General features: G+C 35.8%; 1 protein-coding gene and 1 long non-coding RNA gene across 5 annotated transcripts; both read right to left on the bottom strand.

Moving 5' to 3' along the window:
• Positions 1–486: 486 nt before the first annotated feature.
• On the bottom strand, positions 487–6,249 carry LOC110774815 (protein DETOXIFICATION 12). 2 transcript variants are annotated; one of them, XM_021979406.2, is made up of 7 exons: positions 5,786–6,249; positions 2,228–2,772; positions 2,051–2,137; positions 1,871–1,927; positions 1,531–1,769; positions 1,038–1,243; positions 487–818 (listed from the first exon to the last, which is right to left on the bottom strand). In XM_021979406.2, exons 1-7 carry the CDS (start codon positions 6,029–6,031, stop codon positions 735–737), a joined length of 1,464 nt encoding a protein of 487 aa, XP_021835098.1. In that variant the 5' UTR covers positions 6,032–6,249; the 3' UTR covers positions 487–734. The 2 variants fall into 2 exon arrangements, with proteins under 2 accessions (XP_021835098.1, XP_021835099.1); XM_021979407.2 differs by having other exon boundaries at positions 2,228–2,768; positions 5,786–5,925.
• A 1,942-nt stretch (positions 6,250–8,191) lies between these two features.
• LOC130470425 (uncharacterized) lies at positions 8,192–13,795 on the bottom strand. Of its 3 annotated transcripts, none has more exons than XR_008930719.1 (6): positions 13,038–13,795; positions 12,672–12,819; positions 12,403–12,579; positions 10,819–10,935; positions 9,589–10,010; positions 8,192–8,438 (listed from the first exon to the last, which is right to left on the bottom strand). It is a non-coding gene; the product is annotated as an uncharacterized lncRNA (long non-coding RNA). The 3 variants fall into 3 exon arrangements; XR_008930717.1 differs by having other exon boundaries at positions 9,589–9,691; positions 13,038–13,784; XR_008930718.1 differs by having other exon boundaries at positions 8,192–10,010; positions 13,038–13,784.
• Between the last annotated feature and the right edge of the window lie 345 nt (positions 13,796–14,140).

Raw genomic sequence — 14,140 nt, 5'->3', positions numbered from 1 at the left:
CTTGGATTTAGTTTTTGGTGGGTGGATCTACTCCCATTGCCTTCTTTAATGCTGCCAATTAACGTATCATTTTGTCCCCCCTCTTCCATTTGTTTTATCAGTTTGTTGTAGTTTCCGAAGAAATGTTGGAGTCGACTAATTTGATGATTGGATTTTGCTGTATTAATGTTTCATGTTTGAGTTCGAATCTGTACCAAATTCACTCTCAAAGTTTCACTGTGCTGGTACTATGATTTAATTTACTCCGGTGAATATTATATACTTTCCGATAAAATTTGGTCCGCAAATTAAAATTGGAGTTAATTGCACATTACAAAATAGATATGGGGTTGATTTGTTACAATTGAAAGTCAAGGGGCTAATTTACAGCATTCGCCGATCAATATTGTACATATTTCAGTTTTCCAGGGTCAACTTTCTAAATAATTACCACACAAGTGATAAGTGACAGAACTCACAGAAGTAATACTTGAAACACAGCAGACAGAAGCAAAACGGGATTTTTCTTTGAAACTTCCGCTTATCAAATACTCGTTATGTCCTAGCACATTACTACTTGAGCATAATCATTCTATTCTATTCTTCGCAATATCACAAAATTGTGGCCTGAAGAGCCAATCTACTCACTAAACATTATTGTCATTCCGTTTGCAATGCTCGTGAAAAACTTCGTCTGTTGCATCCTTTGTATCAGACTTTTCTGCTTTTACAGACAAAATCTGCTTTTACGAAAACTAGTTAATCAACTGTTGTTGCTCATCTACATTTGTTTCTGATCCGTAACTTGTTTTGGACATTCTTTCCCATGCTTTATTTGCCTGTAAACACAAGAAGCAAAAAACCAACAGCTATAAAAACTGAAGGAAATGGTGAATTATCATAATTCGGCTAAATTTATCCTATGAGATCTGATTAGAAGTAGTTAATTAGTATTTATGAACCTTGTTGTCATGAACATAAGTTCATCTTTCATGTCCAAGTATAGCGAAAACTTTAAGGAAAACAGAATGCAGTTGGAAGAAAATGATGAGACATACCGCCTTTTCCCAATTTGTACAACATGTTATGATAGTCAGAAGCAATGTCTGCACAGTAGCACCAGACAGGATTCCAATCCAAAGGCCTCTTCCTCTCATATTCACCCAGAAGCCTAATATTGCTGCAATTGGAATTCCGAAAAGATAGAAAGCAGCAAGATTCACAAAAGCACCTATATGTTGCCAACCACATCCTCGAGCAATACCTGATATTAGCAGAGCTTTAACCACAGCAGTTGGAAGTAACAGCATTCCCTCCCTCCCATCCCACCCCTTCATAATTAAGAACATGACATCATCTTATGCAATTACCCTTCCAATAATTGTGTTTTTCTTCCCATTGATTTCTTAAATCGAGTAGTAACACATATTAGAAGATCCAATCATAAACCATTAGCGTTTACATATTTAAGGAAACCTGACCATTTTTATTGGAGATCCCAACTATTAAAACTGGATGGAGGGAGTATTAGGCAAAGTTTTCAATGCATACCTGAAAGAACACCTTGTAGGCTGTCAATTATAACACTAACACAGATCAAAGGTGCCATTGTGGTGACATAATCTACAACTTCCTTCTCACTGCTGAAAGTGAAGCCAAAAATTTTCCGTGTAGCAAAAAGGACTGAGCTTACAAAAACACCATTTGCCACAGCAATCACCACAACTCCACAAGCAGCTGTACGAGCTCCCTGTGGGTTTCCAGCCCCAAGTTCATTGGAGACTCTGGTGCTGTACATACACCGAAAGAAAGGAGAAGAAAAATTCAGCCCTCAAATTTAAACTTGAGTAATAAGTACGACCACATGATAAATATTTGGTCAAAAACATACCTTGCAGCAGCTCCTACTCCATAAGGTATTGCATAAAGTGTTGAAATAGTTGTCAAGCTAGTAATAAGGAACAGTAGTGAAGTTAGTGTCATTTTGATTTTCAACAAGATTGCCTCTTTTTCTAATACGAAAAGATTACTATGGTTGGTATATTGTATAAAACAAAACAAAAACCATTACCACACAGAGAGAACAGAAGTCTCAAGTTCTGGCTTGGGTAGAAGGCCTGATAGTAAGATCAGCAGCTCAAATGACCACCATTCTAAGCTGCAAACATAACAAAAAAAAGTTAACATCGTAATGTATTCTTTATAACTTAGTCCGTAACCTTATTTATAAGAGCAGAAGAAAGCTTACCAAATCATTATAGCAGAAGGAATAGCTAAGCGGAAAAACTCCCCGATTCCATGGAAAATTTCCATGGAGAGTGGAGAACGAGTAGCAGCACACGAGGGAGAGAACTTCATATACAAGACTAGAAAAGTTACATTCAACCAATTTGATATACCCATAGCAACAGCACCACCAAGGTTTCCTAGCCCAGACTTGAATACCAAAGCCCAACAAAGGGGTATGTGGAGGCATAGAGTAGCACAGGAACTTGCAACCATTGGCATGATCAAACTTTGGGATTGGAAGAACCTAACTAGAGGTTGAAGAACTGCATAAGCGAAGAGGGCAGGCAAAAGGTATGTTGAAAATTTACCAGCTTCATGCGATATTGAAGGATCTTGTCCAACAAAAACGAGGACCTTTCCCATGAAAATCCATAGGACAGAGAGTGGGATGCACACTAATGTAAGAGAGAAAATGGCAGTGTATGTTTGTGTTCCCAATTTCCTGTACTGTTGTGCTCCATAAGCTTGTCCACTTAGAGTCTCTAATGCGCTTGCCATCCCTAGCTGTCCACAACGGCAACATACTTAACCTCCAAAGCCTAATAACCCATTAATAATTTAAAGTTCACGAAAAGAAACGAGATTCAAACACAGTTGATTATTTCTCCCATCAATAAGTTCCATGTCTATTAATTATTGATCAGCATTTAACCAATGGTATGAGCTATGAAGATTCAATTTAACTGATATTGCAAGGAATGAGTACTTCTGTAAGGGAAAACCCCACAGAAATTCGAAAGCATATTGTCCTTTTTTAGTCTAATCTTCAAGACATTGAGAATATTAAGCACCTCTTTTTGTAATGGAAGAGATAAAATCAAATATCAATTACGCTTGTTTTTCAGCCATAACGGGTGTTCCTTAAAATACACCGTTCCCTAATATGTAGTGTCGTCTAATCAAGATGTGTTATGAAGCTAAACGGAAGTAACTCTTAAGGACTTTAAATTGATAGTTGCAAGGAGCTAATCAGTAGCAAAGTACTTACTTAGAGCATAAATAGCACTTCCTGTAACATTCAAAATTTGGACATCAAAGTATTAAAATATGACGTTTTCTCTATTCTGTCTCCTCAAGACCAAACAGAATCAAAACAACACTAATACTACTTTAAGGTGTGTGTGTTTCATCTTATTTCAACAAAAATAAATTCAAATAAATTTAATGGTTTTTCAGACAATTTACACACATATAAGTTTAGATAAGTTGAGAAGTTAATTTTCAACAAAATAGAGCCTTAACAAACACTAAAAATATCATATTATCTCTCCTACTTCTATACATACCCTACGTTAATTTAATATTTTGATAAGTAAATAATCAAATTAAAAAGTAAAAACAACATTTTGTTTTGGTCCACCTCCTGTGTGAGCAACTGAGCATGCATGGATTCATTGTCTTTCTTCTCTCTCCTCAACACCTTCCTAATGAGTATATATATATTTTATTTTGGAAGAGAGACATATCATACTGCATTGCATTGAGACAATAAACCTGGTCAAATGAATTGACTAGTTCTTACTCCCTCCGTCCCGGAATACTTGACCTGTTTTCCTTATCGGACCGTCCCTTAATACTTGACCTGTTTCTAAAAATGGATATATTATAACAATATTATATTATTTCTCACTCCACCCCTATTAACCCACCTACCCCCTACTCCATACAAAAAATAATTAAAAATTCAACCCCTACTTTCCCCAACCCCACCCCTTTACACATTTCCCACTAACTACATTAAAATAATACCCCACTATCAACTACTACCTATTAAATTAAATAAGTCAATTCAAATCTCTTAAACTCTGTGCCGATCAAACTGGGTCGAGTATTTCGGGACGGAGGGAGTAATGTATATGAGTACCTGGTCCCCATTCCCCAAGCATATTACTTGGTATAGCAACAGCAATGACGTCATACCCTTGCATAATTTTAAACAACAACTTGCATAACATGTTATTCTTTGGGCTAAAATTATGATTATATGGCCAAAGATAATAGTGTATTGCAGATATTTCAAAGTTAGATACCAAGTCATAACTGATGACTTAAACTTAGCCGATGTTACTAATTCCAACCGATTCTAAAAAAAATACTCCCTCCGTCCCGGAATACTTGACCTGTTTTCCTTATCGGGCCGTCCTTTAATACTTGACCTGTTTCTAAAAATGGAAATATTCTAACAATATTATATTATTTCTCACTCCACCCCTATTAACCCACCTACCCCCTACTCCATACAAAAAATAATTAAAAATTCAACCCCTACTCTCCCCCAACCCCACCTCTTAACCCACCTCCCACTAACTACATTAAAATAATACCCCACTATCAACTACTACCTATTAAATTAAATAAGTCAATTCAAGTCCCTTAAACTCTGTGCCGGTCAAACCGGGTCGAGTATTCCGGGACGGAGGGAGTAGAATTGTAGAAGAGGGGATTGTTTTGATAAGAATGAATTCAATTTGACTTTTAAAAAGTAATCCGTAATACTTCCACTGTTCCGCAAAAGGTGCATCATTTCTATTTACACGTATGCCAATACGCTTCTTTGAACATTAATATCTCTAAATGCGTATAAGTAAAAATTATAAAAAGTTGATATTTGGAATCCTGGCATTAATACGAATTTAACAAGATCTCACTTGACTATGTATTTTCTTACACAAGAGTGAAAAAATGATTGATGAATAGTGCGCAAATGAGAAACGATATATCTATTGTGAAACGGAGGAAGTAGCAGTAAATCATTAAGGAACAGAGTTGCTTAACAGAGGCCTAGTGATTGTAATAATATGTGGCCACTAGGAAACGGTGGGTTCGTCTAATATTCAAAGTCTTCCTGCTGCCAAGTGCCAAGCCTAATCTATAGCTGCAGGCAGCCACAGCCCACAGCCCACAGCCCACAGCCCACAGATAATATACTCCGTATCTCACAATTCACAAACAAACACTCCCTCTTCGGCTTCCCGTGATTAAATAACAAATACAGACTACATTTTATCAAGTTTACGAAATTTTACTTTATAAAAGTGCATATTAGTTCTATCATTTCACATGTTTTATGTGCGTTCACACTAAATACCATTCCAGTCTTACTCATATTTACATTTAACATTATCACCTAACATTTTTGCCTTTTTAATTTTGATATTTACAAATGGTAATAGTAAAAGACAGAGGAAGTAATTGATTTTGAAACTTATACTGATAAATAAATCGAAAGGTCTTGTGTAGTTGTGCGCACCTAGGTATTGGTTTCTAAATGTCAAATCGTATTCGAATACCAATACCAATACCAATACCAATACCAATACCAAATTAACAACTATCATAACAACAAGAGAAGAGTCCCTCGAGGTCATTATAGGACGGTAACGCTTAATATTGTTCGGAAACGCAACCACTCCCCCCCTAAAAGGAAGGATCGGAAACTATGGAACCGCCTCGAAGCGAGATAAAACCCAGTCAAGACTCAAGAATGAATAAAAGTAAAAAAGAATAAAGGGCATACCAGAAGACTGAAACCGGTGACACCGCAAAGAGAAACAGCAATGGCGGTACTAGCAAGAGAAAGCTCACCGAGATGACCAACCATCATCATTGAAATAACTTGTAATAAATATTGTGATAATACAACTGCTACCATTGGACCTGCTAACCAACTCACTTTTTTCACTTCTTCTCTTATATCTTTCCATCTTAATACCACCATTCCTTCTTCTCTTCTCTCTGCCTTCAATAACAACCCCTCTTCCATCCTCCCACCTCAGCGCCACCGCCTTTCTTACACTAAATTGATTCAAACCTTTCTTTTTTGGTTTTTTAATCAGATGACATTTTATATAGGGTTTATTTTAAGAGTTTGTATGCGACTACAACTCTATATGCAGTTCATCTCTGGGATCTTGCGGGATAATATTAAATACATCGGCTCACTTTTACACTTTGGAATTGGGGGAGGCATGCTACGTCACTCTCCACCAGTGACAAAAAAATCCATACCCACCCTGAAAAAAAGAAAAAATAAATAAATTCAAAAGATGGCCCACATTTAAATAAATGTGTACAAGTGTTGCTAACTTGTTATATACTGTCATCGGTAATATAAATATTGTCATTGTTATATATATACTGTCATTATTGTATTAAAATACTATCACAATCACCCAAAAAAAAGAAATTGTGTATACAAGTGTAATGAAATAGAAAAAGTAAAAGGACCACTTAAATGAATGAATAAAAGTGCTGCATATTAAATGAATGGATAAAAGTATGTATACAAGTGTTATACTATTATCATCGTTTACATAAATACTGTCATTGTTGTATCAATTACTGTCATATTGCCGATATTTTTTAATTTATTTGACTTTTCAACTCATGTAGCGAAAATACCATTTTGCCCTGGGTATGAAGTCTTTTTGTCGCTGGTGGACAGCGATGTAGCCTGCCTCCTTTGGGGGGTGGATATGCAACCTTTCCCTCTCACAAACCCTTAATACAAAAACTTTAACGATATGATACGATTCTTTATAGTTGCAACATACCCCTCTACCCAGTTATTTAAGAAAGTTGTAATTGAATGGGGCCACAACCACTTTAGTCACATTATTTACTCCATATTAGGTGTAAAATTGTAAATTTGGGTAAAAAATAATTCTATTTTAGATGTGTTGCAACTATTGTGACTTTTTCATTTTAGGGAAGTGTTGCAACTATATAGAAATGAAGATAAGATCAAATTCTTACAAAATGTTGTATTTTCTTATCAAATTATACTTTACATCAACGTATATGTGTATCATGCTTCGTTCTATTCAACTTACCTTGACTTAACTTATATTACCTGAACTTATTTGAAATCGAAGCCACTCAAGAAAAATATCTGCACACGCAATCAAATCAAATAAAACAAGTTGAAGTCCAACACTTCAAAGATACCAGGACTAACACTCGAAAAATAAAAATAAAAATACATATGTTCCCTGAATACCTAACTGACTTATCTAAACTTTTCTGAACTTATTTTATCTGAAAATATCTAAAAAAAAGCTTTTTTTGTCTAAAAATATATGAAAAATACTATTTTTTCTGAACTTACTTCGTTTGAAATAAGCCAAAGTAAGTCGAATAAAACATAGCCTAAGATACACAGTCTCATAGGAGATTTACCTAACTCTTAATCAGAGGACATGTACAATAAATATGGTAAGATGGATGCAAAATTATCAGGAAATTAAAAGTCAATAATGGTAAATATCTAATCTACCAGTTCAGTAGAGTTTTCATCTTACCTTTTAAAAACATCACTTTTTTTCCCCCTTTTGGAATGGAGGTAGTGCTACTTTTTATACCAGTACGAATTGAGGATGAGGAAGGTAAGGAGAATTTTCAAGCTGAAGTGCCTCTAGCCACTAGTAGAAAAAACCCTTATTGCAGCGGGCTTTTAGACCCCTGTTGCAGCGTACATCGTATGCGGCAACTGGGGGGCCTGCAACAAATCTGAACTTGTTGCAGCGTACAATGTTCGCTGCAAAAAGTGATTTGTTGCAGCGGGCTTTTAGATGTACGCTGCAACAAGTGCCAAAAAATTGGCAAAATTTTGGACTTGTTGCAGCGTACATATATATGTACGCTGCAAAAGACTCAACTTTTTGCAGCGTACATTTATTTGTACGCTGCAACAAGTCTGAATTACTTAATTTTTTGCAGCGTACATTTATTTGTACGCTGCAACAAGTCTGAATTTTTGCGAAATTTTTTTCCCTTGTTGCAGCGTACAACATATATGTACGCTGCAAAAAAGCACTTTTGGCGGGAAAATTCTAATTTTGTTTAGGGATACCTAGAGTGCCTTGCACCAAATATAGAAACCTGTCAAAACAATAATAGAATAACGCAACCTGTATAACAAATATAAAAACAACAACTGGAGTTTTGTATACTATATATCCCAAAACCAAAGTGCACATATTACATTTAAATATATGTTCCAATTTCAACATAAACATACATTTTAATATAAAATTTATTCTATAACAACTAAACCAACTCGATCAAGCGCGCTAAAGCCAATAATAAATACTTGTTGGTAAAAAACTTAGCCCATTGCTCACAAACCACATCAAATTCCTCGCATAAGGCGCAATCCTCGGAGTGTAGACCTTTACAAAAACAGAAATTTAAATTAAACATTAGATTAAATACAAATTAAATATCACATTTTAACATTCAAGAAACTAATGACAATGTCCTAATAGTCTAAAATGAGTCCTTAGGTTCTTTAGTTCAAAGTTGGGAGCGAAAATGTCATTTTAGCCTAAATATGACCTATAACGACCCAATGAGCCTATAGGTGCATAAATAGATTGGAACGAGTCTTAGATCGTTAAAATTATGCATATTAAACATGTATTAAGTTTAAAATGAGTGCTTAGGTTCTTTATTTTAAAGTTAGGAGCGAAAATGCCTCATTTTAGCCTAAATATGACCTATAACTATCAAACAAGCATTAAATGGGTATAAGTAGATTAGAATAAGTCTTAGAAACTTAAAACTAAGCATATTTATCATATAATAAGTTTAAAATGAGTCATTAGGTTCTTAAGTTCAAAGTTGGGAGCGAAAATGTCATTTTAGCCTAAATATGACCTATAACGACACAATGAGCCTTAAATGTGCATAAATGGATTGGAATGAGTCCTAGAAAGGTAAAAATAAGCATATAAAACATTTAGTAAGTTTAAAATGAGTCCTTAGGTTCTTTGGTTCATAGTTGGGAGCGAAAATGTCATTTTAGCCTAAATATGACCTATAACGACACAATGAGCCTTAAATGTGCATAAATGGATTGGAATGAGTCCTAGAAAGTTAAAAATAAGCATATAAAACATTTAGTAAGTTTAAAATGAGTCCTTAGGTTCTTTGGTTCATAGTTGGGAGCGAAAATGTCATTTTAGCTTAAATATGACCTATAACGACACAATGAGCCTTAAATGTGTATAAATGGATTGGAATTAGTCCTAGAAAGTTAAAACTAAGCATATAAAATATTTAGTAAGTTTAAAATGAGTCCTTAGGTTCTTTAGTTCATAGTTGGGAGCGAAAATGTCACTTTAGCCTAAATATGACCTACATGTGGTTTTTCGTTAGAACTCTTAGTTAAAGGTATTGTTAAAGGGTGATATGCTGAAGTCTAAATGTAAGGTGGCTTCTTATTTTGGGATAGACTAATAAGAAATGCCATCTCTATTTAGGAACGAAGAAAGTAAAAAATAATTGTTTTATGTAGTACTCCTGTAATCGTACTAATACCTTATGATTCGTGACCTGTTGCGGGAGTAATAACTCGATCACTGCCACATTCTGATTCATGCCCAACAAATTTTGGTTATTATTCATGGTACCTAGGGAGTTCCTGAATCAAGTAAAACATACAAAATGTGGCGGTTAGAACATTCACACAAGTGCAGCAACCAGAAACAAAAAAAACAATAATCAAGCAGCAGCAACAACAATAATCAAGCATCAGCAACAACAATAATCAAGCTACATCAACAACATAAATCAAGCAGCAGCAACAACAATAATCCAGCAGCAGCAACATTGCACTAGTGCAGCAGCAACAGCGTAACAACAGATCAATCAGCAGCAACATTGCACTAGTGCAGCAGCAGTGTAGCAGAAGATCAGTCAGTAGGAGCAGATCAGTCAGCAACAGGGCTGAGTAAAGAAAACTGCATACCAAAAATATTATCCAGGTAAATATCCTCACGCAGGAGAAGCAGATAATTCGTTTCAATAAGGGAAATCTTCTGAAAAACTGGAATTTCGCTAATGAAAGGGACCATATGAACCATTACAACTGTTTCCAGGCGATCAGGTAGACTATACCCGGCACCAAGCATATTTTCATTCATCTTACGGATAAGGCACAGTAAGATGTAATGTAACCACTTGTATCCAACAATGGACACTGAAATTGCAAACTCACCACGGGTGGATTGATATGTACTTTTGCAATCACCACTCCAAATTCTAAAAAAAAAAAAATTACCACGAAGGCCCAAACTATAGTTCAAACATGCTAGCAAGGAATCAAAGTAAATTTTGCCTCCCCATTTTCTATATAATATACCCTGCATAATTCACTGCAAACAAAAAATAAAGGGACTATATGTTGGGTTCATTGGTTATGATAGCAGTTGTGATCTAGTAGTAACAATCGTGATTGAAGATTGCAGTTGAAAATGGATTCATGCATTGACTTAGGATCATGAATCATCATTTCAGGGGCAAGAATAAGCAAGCTAATAACACAATAGCTTGCTTATTATTGCCATCTTAGTTTGAAGTTCTTGAATCTGCTCTTTTAGTCCTAATTCTCACCTAAAAACAAACATAACATCAACTTAGGGCAGAGCTTTCCAGATTAGGACGTGACCTCAAATGTAATAATTGCATAAGTATTTTTACAGTTAACATATGACCAACCACCTCCCCAAAATAGTAGTAGACTCTGGCAGGTGAATATGATGATGTTACCTTCAGCTTTCCAAGCATCATTGTTACTGCACTGTATAGCACAAGACAGACTGCTAAAAAGAATATGAGAAAGTGTAGCAGAAGAGCAGCATCAACTGTAATCAGTGGCACGTGATCCTGTTAGCAGAAACGAAAAGAGTAGTGTTACAGAACTACCAAATGATAGGAACATATATGTGACTATTACGATAATCAATCAAGGAACATCATAGGTTGATGCTGCATGACAATCAATGATGGTCAGAAGTTCGGCAACATGTAAGACTTGCAACATTGGTAACAAGCAATGCCATCTCGCCTCACTCACCGAAAGATACCCACATGTTTGCAAGAATCAAGGTAATTTATAAAATTTCCAACACTATTTAAGATGATTCCACAAGTATCATAGATCCATAGTGTCATTAAGGCAATTAAGAATCCATACCAAAATTATAAATTTAAAAATACAGATTTAATCCATAAACGTCCTTAGGTCAGCATTTGGCTGTGGTCTAGATTGACGTTTGATAATTCTACACCAAACTCCCTTGGTTCAGAAACAATAATCAAATAGCACTAGAATAATTTATGTTCTTTTGTAAATGAAGAGAGGAATTGGCACCGCTACTTAGACTTAGTGTCTAATACTGAGTAGGGTATGAGAATGATCCAACTACTATAAAGTGCCTTTAAATATTACATTAGGCACAATGTAAAATTAAGCTGAGCGATAAAACATTGAACAAACTATACACCTTATTTAAATTAAGTACTTGGAAAGTGGAATCCGACCAATACAAACAAACAGCAAAGCAGATTTTCAAAAACTGTAACCTTTCAATTGATTCACTCCAATATAATACTTCTATAAGATATTAAGATCTCATAATTAAATCATGCAGTATAAAAAAGGTTAGTCAACTACACCTTAATCCAGATTAAAAATTGCTCTTTAGTCTCTACTCCCTAGGATATTAACCGACAAAAATAGTTATCCAAACAAATGCAACCTACACAGTTGCAACATGCCACTCCAATTACCAATAATCGCAAATTCACCATAACTATAATCTATACATCTAAGAAAAACCATAATGACCTTTAATATAACCCTGATATCAATCTCTTTCCTTAAGAAAGTTAAGCAATCAACTTTGAAAAGCATGACTAATAGTCTTAATTTTGGGTTTTCTTTTACTTACGCGCATTGCAGACCATTTCTTGATCGAAATAAACCTACTGTCATCATTGGTAACTAATCGCCCACCAAATAGCTACCAAATGCCTAATGTTTCAAATTTTCTGATTGAATTGAATCTGGACATCTCTGTCCTAATTAAATCAGCGGCTTTTTTGCAAAATATGGAACAAAAACCAAGCAAAATTGTAAAATTGATTCCATGCGATTATCATACTTTTGATTCAATTTATGAAGTTAAACAAATTAAATTGCAGAATTGATATACCGCAAGATTAAATTTCAATATTAGCGTTTGATTGAAGCAAATAATATAAAATATTTGAGAAAAGGGAAGAAAACAGAAGCAGCGGGAGGGTTGAGGGAGGAGAAAGGGAATGAGAGAGATTAAGAAACGGGAATACCTCACCGGAGAAGTCGACGACGATTGCCAATGAATTTTCCGTTCTCTAGAAAGACGATGCTAAAATGCAGGTTTCTTTGAAGACCTAGCATCAAGAAAATTACCATAAGGTAAACCCAATAATTCCGACCCCGCAACAAGCCCGAATTACAGTGAAAAACGTCTCCACTCCCTGCAACTGAAAGTTAGCCAGGTTAGATATAAAGAATATAATGTACGCATAATTGAATCAAGAATGAATACAGCAAAGAGGAAAGTTTAATAACTCACTTCACCAGCACTTTTAAGCTCCTCTTCTGAACAACAGCTCCAAAGTGGATGCGCCCTGAATGCGACTTCCATATTGGCAAAGAATTTCTGAACTGCGGCACTATCCTTTTTTGGATCAGGAGGATTGTTTGGGAAGGAGACAATGAAACTGCCAGAAGCAGAAATACCACTTTAAGCTTAAATTTCAAATTAAAACCATCAATTGTGCATCATTATGAAAACTGAATTGCAATAGTTTTCCAATTAAACTCATAAACTAATTTGTCAACTTAAAAAGCACTCAAAATTAACAACAACTAACATAGGTAGCAAAAACTTCTTTAAATTAGTATCAGGAGAGAGAGGAAGAAGAATGGAGTGTCGTACCTTGGGCTAGAAACGGGCAGCAACAATGGAGGAGAGGGAAGGGGAGAGCAAGACCATAATTAGCATTCACAACAACGAACAAGGAGGCGGCGGCGACGACAGAGCGCCGTCGCACCCAACAACCAGAAGGGGCGGCGCAAGCAATGGGGAAAAGAAAATTGAAATCGATTAGTTAGGCCGGGTTTTGGGATTTTAAATCACGAACTTATTAAATCAATTGAAGGAGAAATTGAAATCAACTTACCAATTAGTGATGGATTGCAAATGATGTTGTGTTGGTGGCCACCATTATTGGCGGCGACAAACAGAGGAAAGGCGAGCACGGAGGCGGGACAACACCATCAACCACAACAACGCAATAACCATCGCAACCACCACACCAGCAGCGGCGACATGAAGGAGGTGGTGGCCGGCGATGCAGAGGAACGAAGAGAAAGAGTGTTCGAAGTGAGGAGAGGAGAACGGGACGCGAACAACGAGAACTGAAATTTTGAGATGCGTCTTAGGTTTTTTTTTAGGGGACGACGCAGGGAAAGGTAAGGGAAGAAGAGGGAGTTGAGCGCGAGAAATGAAAATTTGTATTCTGAATCACTTAGGGAGCAATTTTTTACCCGGCTATTGCAGGGGGCTTTTAAATTGTACGCTGCAACAAAAAGTTATAGCAGGGGGCTTTTAAAATGTACGCTGCAATAAACTTTTTTGCAGGGAACAATTAAATTGTACGCTGCAACAACCCTTTAAATGGTTTGACCCGCGTTGACCGATTGGTTGTTGAAGTGTATTAATACATGTACGCTGCAACAAGGGGGGTGCAATAGGGGTTTTTTCTACTAGTGAGCGGAGCTTGATCTCACAAACTGTTAGGAAATAAACACAACTTAGTTAAGTTGACAAAAATACGAAACGGACTTGTTTGATTTAATATCTTGTTTCCTAGTTTAATTAGAATTGTAATTAGGAAAGTAGATATATTTTGGTATGTAACAATCAAGCCTAGCTAGAAAATAAAAGGGGGAAAATACATTGGTGAGAGGAATCATCAATTGAGGTGTTATTTTGTAGGAACTTAATAATACGATAATATTTGAGGGGAGAAAATCTAA

Source organism: Spinacia oleracea, chromosome 3 (assembly GCF_020520425.1).
Source record: "Spinacia oleracea cultivar Varoflay chromosome 3, BTI_SOV_V1, whole genome shotgun sequence".
In the NCBI taxonomy this organism is placed as follows: Eukaryota; Viridiplantae; Streptophyta; class Magnoliopsida; order Caryophyllales; family Amaranthaceae; genus Spinacia; species Spinacia oleracea.
This window is presented reverse-complemented; position numbering and strand designations above follow the sequence as displayed.